The following is a 20,967-nucleotide window of genomic DNA, read 5'->3' on the forward strand; positions in this document are numbered from 1 at the left end:
CTGCATGAATGTGCATGTTATTGCATTATGTACAAAGCACACTAAAACAATTACAGTATAATAGATGATGACATTAAAATATTGTTTATGGCTTGGAAAAGTAACAAAAATGAAGAAATAAGGAAGGTGTACAAGTTACAAATGAAAGTTTATAAGAAAAACATTAACAAAACACAATAATATTCAGAAAATAACTGATGACGAATGTTTGAGAGAAAATCACATACTGCCTGCAGTGACGGACACAGAGGCTTATTGTAGAAGTATAAAGTGGTCTTTGTGTGCTGCTTTATAAACCCGTTAAACAAAAGCTGAAAGAAAACCATAATACTTCTAACTCATTCAGCAAACGTATACACAGCATTTAGGATGACCACATTGCTGATGGTTATTTAGTAAAACCAACCTGCCATGCATAGTTTTCTGAGGCAGTGATGTCATTTGAGAATGCCAACTTGACTTAATAAGTTTTTATAGTGATTATGGAAGATTTTACATTCTTTATTCTTTTTTTCAATAAAGTCAGCACACTAGCAAATGTATTGCCAGAGACCACAGTTGGCAATTTGTGTTCACACCAGTTTCTTGTTCAGGGTGGCACAAATATTCATTTAAATATACGTTTAGGTATCTTTATTTGCATACCAAACTGTCCACCCTGCTAATTTTTTTGCATGCGCATATGTTCACACAAATCATTTTTCCTATAGCAATCTGCTAACAGATTGTTACACTTTCCATATAATATTCCTATATAATATGAAAGCAATGCTACATGGAATTGGGAAGCGTAAATCATTCTCTCTTCCATCAGTCCTTCACTATATTAGTATTATAGTCAGTGAGAATAGATTGATCCAGTTATTTATCTGAAGTAAAGAGTAATTTGTACATTCTATTTAGAGGACTGTTGGCATAGGGTAAAAATCTGTTAAGCATGGATTAATTATCCCAAAAGCCCCCCCCCCCCGACTGACAATCAAAATGTAATTTTTCAATATTTTTCTATTTCAAAATGTTCAAGCCAATTATTCTCCTTAAAAGAAGTATTGAATGTAAATGTAAAACAAATGGATCTATTTTCTTAATGGTATAAACATTTCTCTACTTTTAAAATGGCATTACTCTTAAGGAATATCTTACTCTGAACTTGCAGGGTAATATCCAAACAGCTTAGAAGTAGGATGCAGTGTAATGTCCAAGAAGGATTTTTGTCATAGGATACATGTTCTAGAATTGATGACTATCTCATGCATATCTGGCATTTGATGAGTTGAATAAACAAAATGACTTTATTCAGCTTTGATGAACATATCAAGTCAGATCTGATATTCAAATGCATATGAGAATCATTGTAGTTCTGAATCAAGAACTTTTTACTGTCTTAAGTAAAGCTAGTTTTAAGTCCAGAAAATATAAATATGCGTATCACGTACATTAGATATTATTCAGACAAATTCTATTCACTTATCATGCTTTTATTTAAGTACTGTGAAGAAGAGAACACAAGAAAAGTGACTTATTTATTAATTTATCAAATTTGTATGGCCACTCATTTCACAAAAAGTGACTCTGGGAGGCGTGTTGTTGTTAGTTGTGACATCGTGTCCGACCCATCACGAGCCCATGGACAACGTTCCCCCATGGACTTTCCTGTCCTCTACCATCTTCTGGAGTCCATTTAAGCTCACACCTACTGCTTCAGTGACTCCATCCAGACACCTCATTCTCTGTCGTCCCCTTCTTCTATTGCCGTCAACCTTTCCCAGCATTAGGCTCTTCTCCAGTGAGTCCTTCCTTCTCATTAGGTAGCCAAAGTATTTGAGTTTCAACTTCAGGATCTGACCTTCTAAAGAGCAGTCAGGGTTGATCTCCTCTAGGACTGACAGTTTAAACGCCTTGCAGTCCAAGAGACTCGCAGAAGTCTTCTCCAGCACCATAGTTCAAAGGTTACAATTCTTTAGCACACAGCCTTTCTTATGGTCCAACTTTCACAGCCATACATTGCAACTGGGAAGACCATAGCTTGACTACATGCACTGTTGTTGGCAGGGTGATGTCTCTGCTTTTTAGTGTGCTGTCTAGATTTGCCATGGCTTTCCTCCCCAGGAGCAAGCGTCTTTAATTTCTTGACTGCAGTCCCCATCTGCGGTGATCTTGGAGCCCAGGAAAATAAAGTCTGCCACTACCTCCATTTCTTCCCCATCTATTTCCCAGGAATTGAGAGGGCCAGATGCCATGATCTTGGTTTTCTGAAGGCTAAGTTTCAACCCAAGTTTTGCACTCTCCTTTTTCATCTGCAACAAGAGGCTCTTTAGTTCCTCTTCACTTTCTGCCATTAGAGTGGTATCATCTGTATATCTTAGGTTATTGATATTTCTCCCGGCAATCTTAATTCCAACTTTTGATTTAGTTTAGTGTGCTGTCTAGATTTGCCATGGCTTTCCTCCCCAGGAGCAAGCGTCTTTAATTTCTTGACTGCAGTCCCCATCTGCGGTGATCTTGGAGCCCAGGAAAATAAAGTCTGCCACTACCTCCATTTCTTCCCCATCTATTTCCCAGGAATTGAGAGGGCCAGATGCCATGATCTTGGTTTTCTGAAGGCTAAGTTTCAACCCAAGTTTTGCACTCTCCTTTTTCATCTGCAACAAGAGGCTCTTTAGTTCCTCTTCACTTTCTGCCATTAGAGTGGTATCATCTGTATATCTTAGGTTATTGATATTTCTCCCGGCAATCTTAATTCCAACTTTTGATTCATCTAGCCCTGCCTTTCTCATGATGTGCTCTGCATATAAGTTAAATAGGCAGGGCGACAGTATACAGCCTTGCCAGACTCCTTTCCCAATTTTGAACCAATCAGTTTGAACATTCTTTGGCACTGCCTTTCTTTTGAATTGGAATGTAAACTGATCTATTCCAATCCTGTGGCCACTCTTGAGTTTTCCAAATTTGCTGGCAAATTGAGTATAGCACTTTTACTGCATCGTCTTTTAAGATTTTGAATAGCTCAGCTGGAATACTGTCATCTGCACTAGCTTTGTTGTCGCTCAGCTTTCCTAAGGCCCATTTCACTTCACATTCTAGGATGTCTGGCTTGAGGTCAGTGACCACCTCATTGTGGTTATCAGGGACGTTAAGCTCTTTCTTGTATAGTTCTTCTGTGTAATTTTGCCACCTCTTCTTAATCTCTTCTGCCTCTGTTAGGTCCCTGATATTTTGGTCCATTATCATGCCCATTTTTGCATTAAACGTTCCTTTCATCTCTCCAATTTTCTTGAAGAGATCTCTGGTCCTCCCTATTCTATTATTTTCTTCTATTTCTTTGCAATGTTCATTTAAGATGGCATTCTTATCTCTTCTAGCTATTCTCTGGAATTCTGCATTCAATTGGGTGTATCTTTCTTTTTCTCCCTTGACTTTCGCTTCCCTCCTTTCCTCAGCTATTTGCAAAGCTTCCCCAGACAGCCATTTTGCTTTCTTGCATTTCTTTTTCTTTGGGATGGTTTTAGTTGCTACCTCTTGTCCAATGTTGTGAACCTCTATCCATAGTTCTTCAGGCACTCTGTCCATCATCTAATTCCCTAAATCTATTTCTCATTTCTACTGTATATTCACCAGGGATATGATTTCGTTCATACCTGAGTGGCCTAGTGCTTTTCCCTACTTTCTTCAGTTTAAGCCTAAATTTTGCAACGAGAAGCTCATGGTCTGAGCCATAGTCAGCTCCTGGTCTTGTTTTTACTGACTGTATAGAGCTTCTCCATCTTTGGCTGCAGAGCACATAGTCAATCTGATTTCTGTGTTGACCGTCTGGTGACGTCCATTTGTAGAGCCATCTCTTGGGTTGTTGGAAAAAAGTGTTTGCTATGACCATCCTATTCTCTTGACAATAATCTGTCAGCCTGTGCCCTGCTTCATTTTGTACTCCAAGGCCAAACTTGCCTGTTATTTTGGTTATCTTTTGGCTTCCTACTTTAGCATTCCAATCCCTCATGATGATAAGGACATCATTTTTTGGTGTTAGTTCTATAAGGTGCTGTAGGGCTTCATAGAACCGGTCAATTTCATCCTCTTCAGCACCGTGGTTGGGGCATAAACTTGGACTACTGTGATATTGAATGGTTTGCCTTGGATTCGAACTGAGATCATTCTGTCATTTTGGGGATTGTATCCCAGTATTGTTTTTCCTACTCTTTTATTGACTATGAAGGCTACTCCATTTCTTCTGAGGGATTCTTGCCCACAGAAGTATACCAGATGGCCATCTGAATTAAATTCACCCATTCCTGTCCATTTTAGTTCGCTGATTCCTAAGATGTCGATGTTCAGTCTTGTCATCTCTTGTTTGACCATGTCCAGCTTTCCTTGATTCATGGATCTTACATTCCAGGTTCCTATGGAGAAAAAATCTTTACAGCATCAGACTTTCCTTTCACCACCAGACACATCCACAGCTGAGCGTCCTTTCGGCTTTGGCCCAGTCGCTTCATTCTTTCTGGTGCTACTAGTACTAGCCCTCTGCTCTTCCCCAGTAGCATACTGGACGCCTTCCAGCCTGAGGGGCTCATCTTCAGTATCATATCTTTTTGCCTTTTGGTACTGTCCATGGGGTTTTCATGGCAAAGATACTGGAGTGGGTTGCTATTTCTTTCTCCAGTAGATCACGTTTTGTGAGAACTCTCTGCTATGATCTGTCCATCTTGGGTGGCCCTGCATGACATAGCTCATAGCTTCATTGAATTACACAAGCCCCTTCACTGTGACAAGGCAGTAATCCATGAAGGGGCTGGGAGGCATACAATTATTAAATAAGAACATTTGCATAAATCAGTTAGTATAAAAATATAAAAGAATAATCATTAAACATGTGAAATGTACAAACACAGGCATGGAAAGAGTGAATATATCAACAGTTGAAGTATTTTAAAAGGTTATTGGTTCCCTGGGACCCCAAATCTACTGATATAACCAGGTCTTGAGGAAATTCCAAACATTAACAAGGATGGAGCAAACCTGACTTTATGGGTTTGTGTGTGGAGGGGGGGATGACTTCCCTTTCAATCCACTGGGACATTCACCCAAAAGATCACATCTAGGATTAATAATGACATAATATTTCATAATATTTCCATTTGTATAGCTGTATCATGGGGCTGAATTTCTCCTTGGTGAGGGATTATTATAGCATTACATTTTTCTGGTTGACCTTTGCAAATTCAGTCCAATGCAATCTAAATGTAAGAGGGTCTTTTTTAAATGTCTAAAGCTCTGGGGTTTATATAAGATATCTGGGTTTTATTTTGTTTTATTTTTGCCCTTGGATTGTAAAGGACAAGCATGGAGATGGGCGTGCATTGATAAGATTCCCAATTCGCAAAAGATATATAGCCATATTTTTAAAACAATGTTTCTTAGAAAACTCTGCTTCCAACCTCAGGTCAAGATTTTTCCTCTTCTTCCTCCCTTCTGCTGCCATCAGATACTTTTCTTGCTTGCATAAAGCCCCTTCAGCTATTTTAATTTCTGGGCTCCCTCATCGGCACACAACATGAAAACCTTGCACCATCAACCAACAGCTGCTGTTATGTTTTTGCTCATTTCTGAGCATTGATAAAATAAAGAAAATATTGTTAAAAGTATGCCAGCAAATGCAAATATTAGCTGGCCAATATAGCATTTTTTAAGATGCTCTGACTGTGGACTTGAATCAATACTCTATCTCCAGTGGTCTGTGTTTTTGAAGCTTATTTATTTCTTTATTTGTTTAGATGTTACTGTTTAATCACAGACACATCTAGAGGCTTCAAATTTTAAACAGAATAATAAAATAACTATTATTAGCAATCTAAAATTTACACAAATATGAGCTGTCACTGTTGTGACTACTGCCTGTCGATGGCCTTCGGTTAGGCTGAAACAGGAAATAAAGATTTGTCCCATGTTTGGGGCCTAGCAAGGTAATCTAAATAGTTAACAAGCAATATATATATATATATATATATATATATATATATATATATATATATATATATATATATATATATATATATATATATATATATATATATATATATATATATATATCTTTGGTTATTCAGGTTTTTCCCCGCGTTTTTTCCCGACCAAAGATCCACATACAAACACCCGCGAAAACCTCAGAAAACATATATATATATATATATATATATATATATATATATATATATATATATATATATATATATATATATATATACTGTATATATGTACACGATATATATACTGTATATACTGTGTGTATATATATATATATATATATATATATATATATATATATATATATATATATACTGTATATATGTACACGATATATATACTGTATATACTGTGTATATATATATATACTGTATATATGTACACGATATATATACTGTATATACTGTGTGTATATATATATATATATATATATATATATATACTGTATATATGTACACGATATATATACTGTATATACTGTGTATATATATATATATACTGTATATATGTACACGATATATATACTGTATATATATATATATATACTGTATATATACTGTATATACTGTATATATATATATATATATATATATATATATATATATATATATATATATATATATGTTTCAAATGTTAACTATTTAGATTACCTTGCTAGGCCCCAAACATGGGGCAAATCTTTATTTCCTGTTTTCAGCCTATCTTGAAGGCTATCGAACAGGCAGTAGTCACACCGGACAATTCATATATTTGTGTAAATTACTAACAAAGAATTAAAGGGAAACTGGGATGCATTTCTGACTCCTTAGTCGTCCTCAGCCAGCCATACCCTTCTGAGATTCGAACCAGGGCTGATTGCATATGAGGCAGTGTTATTTGCCTCTAAGCCACAAGGTCTCTCTCGCTCTGTTAGCTTTTTTTTTCTGCAAGGGAAGATATGTTTCAAATGTTAACTATTTAGATTACCTTGCTAGGCCCCAAACATGGGGCAAATCTTTATTTCCTGTTTTCAGCCTATCTTGAAGGCTATATATGAATATATGAATTGTCCGGTGTGACTACTGCCTGTTCGATAGCCTTCAAGATAGGCTGAAAACAGGAAATAAAGATTTGCCCCATGTTTGGGGCCTAGCAAGGTAATCTAAATAGTTAACATTTGAAACATATCTTCCCTTGCAGAAAAAAAAAGCTAACAGAGCGAGAGAGACCTTGTGGCTTAGAGGCAAATAACACTGCCTCATATGCAATCAGCCCTGGTTCGAATCTCAGAAGGGTATGGCTGGCTGAGGATGACTAAGGAGTCAGAAATGCATCCCAGTTTCCCTTTAATTCTTTGTTAGTAATTTACACAAATATATGAATTGTCCGGTGTGACTACTGCCTGTTCGATAGCCTTCAAGATAGGCTGAAAACAGGAAATAAAGATTTGCCCCATGTTTGGGGCCTAGCAAGGTAATCTAAATAGTTAACATTTGAAACATATCTTCCCTTGCAGAAAAAAAAAGCTAACAGAGCGAGAGAGACCTTGTGGCTTAGAGGCAAATAACACTGCCTCATATGCAATCAGCCCTGGTTCGAATCTCAGAAGGGTATGGCTGGCTGAGGACGACTAAGGAGTCAGAAATGCATCCCAGTTTCCCTTTAATTCTTTGTTAGTAATTTACACACACACACACACACACACACACACACACACACACACACACATATATATATATATATATATATATATATATATATATATATATATATATATATATATATATTCTGCATTAAAAATTAAATGATTGCCTTATAAAATCATTTAAACTGATCAACTTTTGGAGTTGCCTCAACCACAACAAGGGCTTAATGAATTCTGAGGTTTGGAGCATAGAATGGCCAGAACATTTCTGTTTGGGGATTTTCCTTCCATTATTAAATCCAATCTATTAACTGGTCTGTAAACTGCACTGTAATTTTATAAATAAAATAAAATAAAATCCTGGCATTTCTTTACAATTATCAAGACAACAGCATGACGCCATCAGCTTAACTTGAAAATCACTACTTTATTAGCCAGCTGGAAGGAAGCTGTTCAGTTTGGGAATAATAATAGTGAAGATAGTTCCAAACTGTTGGCTTTTGCTATGTAGGGGAATGCATATTGTGGCTGGCTGAAAATGCCCAGTGGGCTAGGCAGTAATGAACAACCATTAATAATCAGATGACTGAGAAGACAGTTTCACTTCTGTTTTTGTACATTTGATATCTGATATCTTGACATCAAAATAGAAAAAATAACTAATCTTCTAGAATTATAGTGGGAGTTAGCTAAGCAATAATTCAGATTAGTTCCAAAAATCTATTCAGGTCAGATAATTTGAGGGGTCCTTGGTGCTCTCTGAGCTTGGTTATAGAATGTGAGGAATAAATGAAAGCTACATTCTTTGAAGGTAACTGTTGTTTTGCTCAGTCAAAGACAGTGCTCCATCACTGAGGTCTTAAATATAAAATCAAATCAGAAACGTATCTAGTAGCTAAATCCACTTTCTAACAAAAGGAGGTAGAATTACAAAGGCATCATTTAGTTTTCACCAGTCACCCTGTTCTATAAATGGAATTAAATGAGAAAAATTTGAAGGGCAACAAAAGCTGAATTCATCTCTTCTGACCTCTTAGCATGAGGTCAGTGTATCAAATGCTTTAGGGGCTACAACTGGATCACACTAAAAACTAGAGTTTTGTCACAGTGCTTTATGCTACCTCCTGGAATTTTATTTCTTCAGTGTTCCAGAATTATTTACAGAAAATTGATGTATAATAATAGAAGAAAAAAATTCAATGAAACAGAAGTACCTTTCTTTTTATTTATTTATTTTATTTTATTAAATTTATATACCGCCCTATTCCCAGAGGACTTTTCTGTAGACTAACATTATTGCACTTTAATATAATACTGTTATGGAAAGCACAGGTTCCCCCTAAAACAAATTTAGACATAATATTTGAATGTAAGCATTTTTATGAGTATGTAGGTTGATCCACAGTATTTTTATACATGTCCTGCAATATTAAATATAGGTATGTGATACTCATATGAGGAATACACATAAGGGTTTCAAAATAAATCAATTTTCAGATTGTGCTTATCTTTGTCATATTTAGCTTTACACCAAATATTGAAAAATATTCCAGACCATCCATCTAACTCTTTTCATTGTATTAAAAATGGTAACATTAAACCTATCAATTTAATCTTTTAACCCTTCTGGAAATTATTATGCCAACTTAAATGTGTCAAGACACAACCTAAACTCCAAATCCTTAAAAGTTTTTGAATTGTAACTGTGAACTAGTGTCATCATTGTGATTTATTCCAATTTATAGAGTAACCAGGCAGGATCCCAAAATCTCTGGTGAATTTTATGAAACATATAATAAAAGCTTATGCTTTGCACTCCCCCTGTAATTCCATTGATAGTTTTAAAAATGTCTAATTAAGAACAAGGGGTCAAAAAATAAATTTTAAAAATAAGAAAAATAAAAAGCCTTCACAACCTTGCACATAAATTTAAACAAAGAGATGGCATACTATTAAACATCTCTTATGATTTAGGAGTTGAATAAGTCATATCAATCCAGTATAAAAAAAAACCTTTGTGGAAACCCATATAAATCAAAATTTACCTCAAAACCTGCCGAGACACCATATAGATTAATAGCTCAACAACTAAAGAAATCAGAGCTGCAGGATAATTATTATTTTGAATAAAAACAAGTATGTCAAATAAAAATCTCATATTGCCTTATGATCAGAAGTTGTCATCTATTCTGGTTAAAAAGTACTATGCAATTTGTGAGCCAAACTAGCAACTAAACTTGTATCATCCACCTGTATCATCCACACTTATCAAGGAAATATTAGACTAAGGACTATCAAGAACTATAGTTAGACTAAGGACTATCAAGTCCTAAGTCAGTTGAGGAATAATAATTGTAATGTTTAAAGTAAAGGCCACCAGCTGCAAAATATTTTTAAAGCCTCACTATAAACCTATAATAAAATAGGTTAAAAAATATATCTGTCAATGAGAATTATCAGAAACCAAATGTCATAGATTAAATTTTAATGACAATTTTTGGAAGCAAAAAAATAAAAATTGGGAACCTCGCTTATAGTTCCTAATTTTTATTTTCTCGCTTCCAAAAATTGTCATTAAAATTTAATCTATGAAATTTGGCCTATGTATCTTTGGGGGTGGGGCTTCTACCTTTCTGTTGAAAAGAATTGCTGATTCATATATTTGGAACTTGTATGAATGTTCCCATTTGAATCCTGAATAGTATTATACTGCTTTTTTTGTTGAAGTCTAAAAGTCCTTTCTTCCTGATATCATTGCATTGTGCAATTTAATACAAATTCTACTAGTACAAAACTTGTTAATCTAACAGTCTGGAAAAGGATAGGGTGCAAATGACAATAATAATTCTTTAACAGTCTCATCTAAATTTTAATCTTTAGGCAATTGTTGCTGTTTTTTATTTAAAAAAATATACAATAATGAATAAATGCTTCGGTGGGCTCCCACGCCAAGGACCATAATGTAATTTAATCCCTATTAATACAATTTATCTCTACTACTTACTCTGTCATTCTCTTAAGAAAATCTGTACCATTCAAAAAAAATATATTCAAAGGACATTTAAAGAATATACGTAAACTTTCATCGAATAGAACAGTGTATCATAGGAGCATGAACGGAGATTAAACTATCTCAAATCAAAAACTGAGAAGTCAAGAAACAGTGGAGTCTGAAGAAATTGTAAAAGAAAACAATCCAAATGTTTTACTAGTGCTTTATAAGCAATAATGTGGGATGCAGTTCATTGTTACAGGTAGTCCTCAACTTACAACCACAATTGAGCCCAAAATTTCTGTTACTAAGTGAGACATTTGTTAAGTGAATTTTGTCCCAATTTATGACCTTTCTTGTCACAGTTGTTAAATGAATCTGTCTTCCCTGTTGACTTTGCTTGTCAGAAGGTCATAAAAGATGTTCGTATGACCCCAGGACACTGCAGCTGTCATAAATATGAGTCAGTTACCAAGCGTCTGAATTTTGATCATGTGACCATGGAGATGGTCAAAAGTGTGAAAAATAGTCATAAGTTACTTTTTTCAGTGCCATTGTAACTTTCAACAGTCACTAAATGAAATGTTGTAAGTCAAGGACTACCTTTATTAAAAATAATGCTTGCAGCATGAAGCTATGCCATTGAATTTAAAGTTTCTGTTTTATGACAGCAGTTAGATATGGCCCTATCTTTTTATCTTTAAGAAAAATAATGCTTTTAACAGTCAAAACAAAACTATCAACCAGATCCAAAAATTAAAAGAAAATAGAAAAAACAGAAGTGAACCTACATCAGAGAAAAATAAATAAAATAAATGCACATAAAACAAATATCTTAGTGCTTAAACAATAAAGTAAGCTTTGACCATCTGGAATAATATTGTTCAGATTTTCCACATCATTAGAAATCCAATTCATTTATATAAAGTGAACACATATCTTCTCTCCAGAGTTAAGTCAAGTGTAAAATAGTCTATCAACTTTTTAACTACAACCCATTCACAAAAAGGTTCTTAATAATTTGATAGATTCCAAACTTTTTGATATATAATTAATATTATATTCATATCTTTAGCATTTTTGCCAGTATTTCAGCAATCTTATGAATACTAAACCAGAATGGTGTTTAGAACAAGCCAGAAACATGAATCAAGGTCTTCTCAAAAATATACTTCTAACATACAGATCTTAAAATCCATAAGCTTTGGAATAAAAATCCTAACTTGATCAGATACTAATGAATTGTTCTCTAAAACTTTAGCTTATTGATTGCTTACATAGAATATTCCAACTCTTTCTTCTGAATTATTTCCATATCTCAATAATAGTTTTCAGCTTTACGATAATACCTTGATCTTTCAAATTAATCAGTGTGGGGGAGGGGGAAGGTCTGTGATTCTCAAATGTGTTTTTTTTAATTGGAGAGGACTTTATTCACAGCAACATCATTATATATGTTACATCACTTGTGCCATTTTACATCATTTATGCAATTGTGCAAATAACATAACATTTCATAAATGAAACAAGTATTTTGCTCATTATATCTGAAGTCCACTAAATTGAGATCTGCAAATACTGAGTGTAAATGTGGGAGTCATAAACCTCATTCAGTTGCACTAATAGCTTGAAAGTTTCAGATGTTGTTAATGCATCAAGCTCAAATTGTCAGGTGAAGCAAATTTTTAATTAAATATATTCCCATTCAGTAGTTTTAGTCAATTCAATTTTTGGGGGAAAATATGGGATGTTGTAAAGGATTAGTTAACAGTGACCTCCACAAAAAAAAATGAAAAAGATTTTTCAACTATTGCAGATTATAATTTGTCATAGGAATTAAGATCATATTTACATTTTCTTCTCAACATTATCCATATGTTGTAGTGCAGGGGGGGGGAATGACTTCAGGCTAAAATTTCCTGAAAATATCATCACAAATGAAACATCGTATGGTTTTTGTTTCTTTGTTTGTATCAAGCTATCTGATCAAATCTATTCAGTCAGTTTAGAATTTATGTGTTTTAAGATCGTTCACTCCATAGTCATGTCTAACAATCTTTCATCAACGACATGAACAACTGAAGTTCCTTTTGATCTTTTTTTTTAGTTTTGTATTTTTAGCTTTCATCTTAATTTTTGTTTGTTGCACTGAAACCAATTCTTGCTAGATAAGAACCATTGGAATTCCCCCCTGATTTGGGAATAAAATCCTTTCTATTTGCTTTTCCCAGCAAACTAACCCACATAGTTTCTAGGTTATTGTAACTTAATTTCAGCAAACCCTGCAATCATTTTTTTTTAATTCCCTTATCTGAAATGAACAATACATTCCCCCAGAGCTGAGTTCATTTACTCTGGCCTCAAATGCTGTAATTAAATTAACAGGCTCCTTTTTAAATTGCCTATACAGTTCTCTCAATAAAAGAACATAATTACCCAATTTTGCCTCTATTTGCTACTATTCTATGTGTGTTGCCATTTTGTTTTTGTTTTTTTCCTTTTGAGAGCAAGATGTTACATAGAGAAACTCTTTCATTTGCTGTTTATATAACAAGTATCATCTTGCTCTGTTCATTCTCTGGATGCACAGCTACCAACAGCTACCACCAAGCTTTCAATGCTGTAATTTATAATATATATTTCCAGTGATATTAATGAAGCCATGTTCATTGTCATTTTCTAAAGGTTAGATCTCAGTAACTGGTAAATTGAGCAGAATAAGTAGTTTACCCCAGTCAGTGTCTGAGAGTGCTATATCTTCAGTTTCCATAGTTTCAAGGGAGGACAATTTGCAAATGCATGAGTAGATGTGGTTTGTACTGAATTAGGATGAATGCCATGTACACGGAGCTCTGCATGAGATAAATATCTTTTAGAATCATGTTATTTAAAACAGCTCCATTTATCCTGCAGGGCATTGCTTGCTTTATTGGAATGATATCTCTTGGAAGATTTTCAGTGGTCAGTCTGCTCTAATCTCTTTATGGCTGATCCCTCCATCTTCGGTTCAGGCAGCTTAAGAAAAAGTACTGCACCTTAACATTTTGTTGTTTAATATAGGAGGGTAAAAATAAATCCAATTAGTTCATCGTAATACCGTATTTTCCAGCGTATAAGACGACTGGGCGTATAAGACGACCCCCAACTTTTGAGATGATTTTCATGGGTTAAAGTCTTATACGCCGGAAAATACGGGTAAGTAGGAAGTCAGGGCTGCTTCTCAATTAGGTGAAGGTTTATTAAGAGCTTTTGGCCTCAAGATCAGCTTTGCTCTGCCTTGCCTAAACCTCGTCTCCTCTCGCCTTGGTGCCCCCTTCTACTTCAGCCACACGCGCTGGCTGTTTCGGCCAGGAGCTACGAGCATTGTGGCCCAACACTTCGGGAAGGCACCAGGTCTGAAAGAAGGTGGTTCTTTCCGTAGGTTAGTTAATGAACAGGGCAGCGGAGGGCGGGGTGGTGGTGGTGGTGAAAGAAACGGGCTCAGCCCTGCACCGCAAGTTTGAGATTTCCTCAAAGAAAGCCCCGAGTTTCCAAGTAACTAGAAACCAGAAGGAGCCCTGCGTGGCACTGAGATCGAGAAGCCCGTTTACCCTCCCCTGCATTTTGCTGTGCTTTTCTAAAGTTTTCCAAGAAAATGCAAACTCGGGGTTTTTCCTCCTTTCACTTGCATAAGTTATCGCTGGAGTACACAGAAAGGGGAAAAAGAAATAAAGGGGAAAACCCCCGCACATATTATAATATTTATTTTTCAAAAGGCTGCCTTCTACTTCAGGGCGGAGGGGCGACCCCGGTTTGCTGAAGCCCCAGCGCCAGCTTTCCGCTGCGGTCTGCCTGTCGCAATTCCCACGCTGCACCTTCCCGGGCGGGTGTTGCTGTAGGTCTGGCCACGGCACCATGCCCTGAAGTCGAACTCCCAGGGTCAGGTGAAGCTCAGCTCCACACGAACATGTCAGGTCAGCCTCCGCCTGGCTTCCCACACTCCCTTGAGCTATCGTGCTCACCGAACTCCGGCGGCTTGGCACGCGCTTGACTCCCGCTCCCTTCCAAAAAAATGGGGGTCTGCTGCCCTAGGACACCGGTAAGCTGGAGCCTCAGCCTCGGTTGGGCTGGTCGGTTTATTTATGAGGAGGCCATCTTTTGCCATTCTCGAGCGCTGGATTTGTCCATTTCCACTAATGTCTCTGCTCCCGAGGATTTACTATTTTCCGGCGTATAAGGCGACTGGGCGTATAAGACGACCCCCAACTTTTGAGAAGATTTTCATGCGTTAAAAAGTCATCTTATACGCTGGAAAATATGGTAGTTTAAGTGATGCATATTCTGTACTCTGTATGCAATTATGTGTGTAAGACACATACAGAGAGAGACAGAGAGAGAGACAGAAGAGTGAGCACAAACTTTTTCTTTGGGTAGAACAATGGTTAATGACCCTCTTTTACCGGTCTACTATAGAGAGCGTCCTCTCATATGGTATTGTGGTTTGGTATGCTGGTCTGACAGCCACGGATAGAAAAGTATTACAGAGGGTGGTGAGTACAGCACAAGACATTGTGGGCTGTTCCCTGACACCACTGGATGACATCGCCAGGGCTCATTGCCTTGGAAGAGTGAGGAAATTCTCAGGGATGACTCACACCCTGGACGGTATCTCTTTACTCTCCTACCATCAGGTAGGAGATATAGGAGTATAGCCAGCCACACCAACAGGCTGAAAAATAGCTTTTATCTGTGGGCTGTTAGGCTTTTGAATGAGAAATAACTTTTGTGATTTTTATGCAGAATTGACTTGGGAGGCCGGTGTGCGATGTAGTTGGTTCACAGGGTGTAGTAAGATGGAGGGTTGCTGTCACTGTGTGTTGGGGGGTGGGAGCACAAAGGGAGGCTCAGCTAATCTCAATGTACACATAGTTGTACTTTGACAATAAAGGTTCATTTCTCAAATCAATCTCCAAATTTGGAAGAGGAAAAATGCCCTAGTCCTTAAATGCCCTTTCAAATTTTCACTTTCACAGTATGTTCCCATCTTCTCTTTATTTACATTGCAAGAAATATTGAAAACTGAAATTTTGAACAGGAAATAAGGAAACAGATTTCTCTCTTCTTCCTTCTTTATGCATATGATTGATGGATTAAGGGGCATCTGAAAGCAAAACCCAATGTATTGGGGAAAAGATCTATGCATTTAAAGTGCATGTAAAGACAGAAAAGGGAAAGAAGAAACATGTCTGGCCCTCTCGTAGATTATGACCTGTTAAGTAGCGGGTTCTTTGGTGCAGGAATGAAGATGTGGAACAAAGTACAGGATAACTCATTGTTTATTTCATGCTGGAACTGTACTGGGGAAATGTCTGCAAGAAGCTGCAATATATAGTCTAGCCCCTAGGCGGCAGCCCATAGGTTTGAATCAACCATTGCTGCCTGGAGATAGCCAATTGCAGCACAGGAGACTTAAAATCTGGGTTGCTGGAGAGCCGTTAGCTGCTCCAGCAACCCACGTGGTGTTTAACAAGAGCCCAGTACATAACATGACCCTTGTTACTTAAATGTCAAATAAAGGGAGGAAGAAATGTGCTTAGTAATTAGATGGGAGAATTGGATATGAGGGGCCTTTACCATGATAAAAACTGCGGGCACAAGCAGGTACAAGCTGGGGACTTTGGAAATTCATCTTTCATTGGAAGTTTTGTGGTCATCTGATGTTATTGTCCAGGTCTTGATCAGGAAATCTTTCTCAAAATCACTGGTCAAAAGAACAAATTGATTCATTACTTTCATTGGGAAATATGGTCAATTGGCATTCAGGCAGTGGATTTGCTCCACTTTGAGCCTTGCCAAACCAAAGCATAAACATACGCAGGTGATTTCTTTCTAGCACATGCCAACTGTTTGAGTGAGATAAGCTTAAAGTACCATTAGCTATTTTGGTGTTGATGAAGTTTTTCCTCTCTTTTTTCGATGCCCTCAGCAGTAGCCTTTAGTATTAATTAGGTTTCCCTACCATTCCATTAGAAGTAAGTTAGATTTGCTCTTTCACCTGATGTAATGGTATGCAGGAATGAACTTGAGAGACAAGGGAAAGAGCCACAGCTGGGAGAATTGTCAGATAAGAGGCAATTTAGCCTACAGAAGGAACGTAGGAAGGGGCAAAAGTCTCAAATTCTCTCTTAGGTTGTATCAGTGACAAGGGAGAAACATACTTCCAGACTTGCAAAGTTCTGTCAATTTAATCTTACAATAAGGTAGAATTAATTCATCTGGGTGTGTTTCCTGTCTACTTGGCAAAGCTACTAGTCTTGCAAGTGTTTTTCTTCTCTGTTTCCTACATAGCCCTAATGTTTCCTACATTAGGCAGGGTCCTTTCTGAAATGGTTTGCTCTGCTCACATTCCTCCTGTGGGTTAAGCTGCCTCCTATTGGACCAAATGAGCTCATTCCCTGGTTTCACAAGGTCATTCTTTCATATCTTCATATCAGGTGAAAGAGTGACTTGAACCAGGCAACAGAGGCAGGATATGGATTCAAAATGGAGAGAGGAAAATTCATATTTATCAATGAAAAATAGATAGTGGCATTCAGTTCAGCTGTGAGGAAAATCTAGCTCTGAGGAGCAGAAACAATCTTTATAAATTGCTGTGTGATTTTTCCTCCCCTTTCATTGTATACATGAAAGAATCTTTTCAGGTTTTTTAATGACCATTTGTTCTTGCTGAGGATTCTTGGGTGAGAGAAAATTACAGTTAATGAACACCACAACATGCTTTTTCTGAATAACAACCAAAAAAGCAAAGTCTAGTTTGCCACAAACATTTAAACAATGCTTCTAAACTGCTTTCTACCTTCTTGAGAATAGATGACTGTTGCTTATCAGTGATTGTTTTTTAGCAATTTTCTGGAGCAGTGATTCTCAACCTGTGGTCTGTAGATCCCTGGGGAGGGGGCACAATGCCATCACAGGGGGTCCTTGAAGGATTGAAGAAATGGTATGATTTAAATCTCGAGTTAAGTCTCCAGGGTCTGTGGCCATGGTCCATGGCCACAAAAGGTATTTAAATGGGATTTGTGGTGAAGAAAAGATTGAGAACCACTTTCTAGAGCACATTAAGTGGTAGTAAGAAGGAGAGTTCAGATTGTTAGAAGAGACAACATTTAATAATGTAAGTTAATATTTTTATTAAAGTTATTTAATCAATTTTATACCAAAAACATTTCCTTTAAGTTGTTTATCTTCACTTAAGTATTTTATAAGATATTAGAGATCTAAATATGAGCCAGGCTTCGGTGCAAAAGGGTTTTATACATTTCTAAATAAGTATAAATATTATGCACATCTTAAGAAGATAATTCAGTCATTGTTTTCAACAGCCATATACTTTGTAGACTTATAGCTCCATGAAAAGGAAAGAATTGTTTACAAAACTGCAAAGAAAGTAGATACCTGAGCAGGTCTTGTCATGGACCTCCTGCTTCTGTGGAAATAATGGAATAGGAACAAGTGCCCATTAATTTTACCTATGTACATGCATAGAGATCAAGGCTGTTACTTTTAGTGAGGTTCATCAAAGCTTTTTCATGAGTTGCATTGTCTTAAAATTCTTCTACAGCAAATTTCATTGAACTAAATTCTTAAATATTAATTTACATTAATATTAATTAAGCTTGTTTTCAAAAAGGGGGCTTCATTACTTTTCAAATGAAATGTTGACATGGAATGTAACTATCCTGTGTTCTATTCATGTATTTGTTGTAGGCACAGAAGGAGCTGTATTTGAGCATTCTGTGGAAACCCCCCATATCAGAGCTGAACCTTCTCAAGACCTCAAGTAGGTGCCTTAAAAGCAGTTTTTGGATATTACTTTGCAAAATGATTAGGCAAGAGAAGTTTCAATTTTTATTATTTTGTTCACTAGAACAGTTGAATCCTATTTGCATTCCTTGCACATCAATAAATGTCCCTGGGATGCTGGTCAAGTGGAGGACATTACTGTCAGAATCCATTTATATCACATTTCATAATTGTATAGGTAGAACAACGTGCTATTACTGGGGATTCTGCCATCTCTCCGAGGGGGGGGGAGAGGATGGTTACTAAAGCGATTTTCAAACAACAGGGGATGTTTTAACGGGGGAAGGGAGGGGGACAGACAGATATGGTTTGTGTCTTCATTTACAACTGAAAAAAGGGAAGCAATAACCATAAAACCAAGGAGAGTTCCCTTTCCCATGGAAGAACCTGACACCTAGCAACTGACGACAGCCTGACCAAATGGATGAGGGGAGGGGCTGGAATGGGAATGGTTTATATAGGATTGAAATGTAACTTTTCTCAGATTCCGTCTTGTATTCCCACAATCAATTCCTTCCTAGTAAACATTTTCCTTTTGGACTAAACTTGCATCCAAGAGTTCTTATTTCCTAAGATGTGGATTGAGGTGGGTCCTGACAGTAGACGGAATCTGCTTTAAGAGTCAACCTGGAAGGGAAAACCTTACCGGGGGACTTTGCAACAAATACAAATGTCTGGCGACGAAGCAAGAGAGGAGGGAAGCCCCATGGAGGGGGAGTCTTCCCCCCAATGGAATCCCAGAGACAATGGGAAACTGAAGCAGCATATTCCCCCGGGGAAGAAGCGGTGGAGCAGTACGACCGAAAACCCCGGTGGTCGATGGGCGTTGGAAGGAAAAGTGAGTGGGAAAAGGCTTCGGGAGAAAAGACCCTGAGGCGTAGTAACCACCAACCGGAATGGAGGCAAGAGATGGAGAGTTCCCTGCACACCAGCGAGGAGGAGCGGATCCTGGAAAAGGCCATTGATCTGATGAAAGCAACCCTGAGTTCACTGAGGGAGGAGAGAGCTGAAAATCGCAACCGAGGCAGCGCCTGGGGACGCAACTGGAAAGGTAACGGAGGGGATCCAACACCTGAAACCCCGGGGCCATCCAATGGAACAGGAATTGCTGCCTCAGCAGTACCCACCCACCCCCCCAGAACCACAGATGGGGACCAGGATGAGGAGCGATACCGGCCATGGCGCAGACAACGCTCCAGCCAAAGACTCCCGCCCCTGGAAGTCAAATTCAAGGGGGAGCCATCACGACTGGGATTTTTCCTAACCCAAGTCCTCAGCTACATGGAAGAGTATGGACGGGACATCCCCAGTGACAAAACACGCATCCGAATTGTGCAATCTGCCCTGGACGGGATGGCTGCAGACTGGGTGGTGAACTTGCATGACTCCAACGCCCCAGAACTCAACGACTTCAACCGATTCATGTCATCTTTGAGGCGACGGTTCGAGGATCCTTTGGCTGACCGTAAGGCCCGGGAGAGAATCAAAACGGTGAGGCAGGGCAGGCGAGCAGTGGCTGATTATACCCAAGAATTCCGAGCCATTGCCAGCAAGCTGAACTGGCCAGAAGACATCCTCCTTAGCCATTTCAAAGACGGTCTGAACTACGACCTGTATGATGCTTGCCTGCCTCGAGGAGACCCACCCCACCTCGACGACTGGTACATCCTGGCGGAGGAAGTGGAAATAGACCTACTGAAGAGACACCGCAGAGGAAAACCATGGGGCCGCCTGCCACCCGAGCAAACACGCGAGGGGGAAAAACCACCAGCCACAGCCAAAAAATCAACAAGTTGTTTCAACTGCGGGAGAGAGGGCCACCGTGCTGCAGAATGTCGTTCAAAAGCCCCCCCCCGAAAACCAGAGGCATCATCCTCCAAGAAGCCGGGGAAGCCCCAAGGCAACACAAAAGAATCTTCCATGAAGGGGACAGAGGCTGTAGAGTCCACAATTCCTGCCAGGAACTGGGACTGGACTCCGGCCTGCACCGCAGGGACGGTGGACAACTCGGAAGACAGCTCAGAGGGAGAACCATTGGTAAGTGGACCCCTTCCACCCATGCTTAAGACAGTGACTATATTAGCTTCCCCTATGCCTGAAGCAGCCAAAATAAAAGCTCTGATAGACTCTGGGTGCATCCGCTGCCTTATCAGCCCAACGCTGGTGGAGAGATTGAGCATCCCAGTGAGGAGGCTAAAACATCCAATCTCTTTTAGTCAATTAGATGGGACAATAGCAGGGGGAGGACCAGCCACCCTAGCCACTTTACCAATCCACCTATCACTGGGGCCCCATGAGGAGGACATAACGTTTATAGTGGCCCCAGGCATGGAATGCCCAATGATCCTAGGACTGGAATGGCTGAAGAAATGGAACCCCGGGATAAACTGGAGGACAGCAGAACTCAACTTCCCAAAGGGGGGGCAGAAGAACGTAGACTCCAAAAGCACCCCCCCAACCCAGAGGGAGGAGACAGCAGCAGTGGGGAAAGAGA

At 38.3% G+C, this 20,967-nt stretch overlaps 1 protein-coding gene across 3 annotated transcripts in view; it reads left to right on the forward strand.

Annotated features, from left to right (window-relative positions):
* The window catches only part of SGCZ (sarcoglycan zeta), a gene marked incomplete at both ends in the record, with an annotated part of 682,592 nt that overhangs the window by 626,320 nt on the left and 35,305 nt on the right, over positions 1-20,967 (forward strand). For all 3 annotated transcript variants that reach the window (XM_083367758.1, XM_083367760.1, XM_083367759.1), the window contains one exon: positions 18,378-18,450. In XM_083367758.1, coding sequence (XP_083223884.1) covers positions 18,378-18,450 — 73 coding nt within the window. The remainder of the gene's footprint in view (positions 1-18,377; positions 18,451-20,967) is intronic.

The sequence above is a fragment of the Vipera ursinii genome, assembly GCF_947247035.1.
Source record: "Vipera ursinii genome assembly, chromosome: 7".
NCBI classification, from domain to species: domain Eukaryota; kingdom Metazoa; phylum Chordata; class Lepidosauria; order Squamata; family Viperidae; genus Vipera; species Vipera ursinii.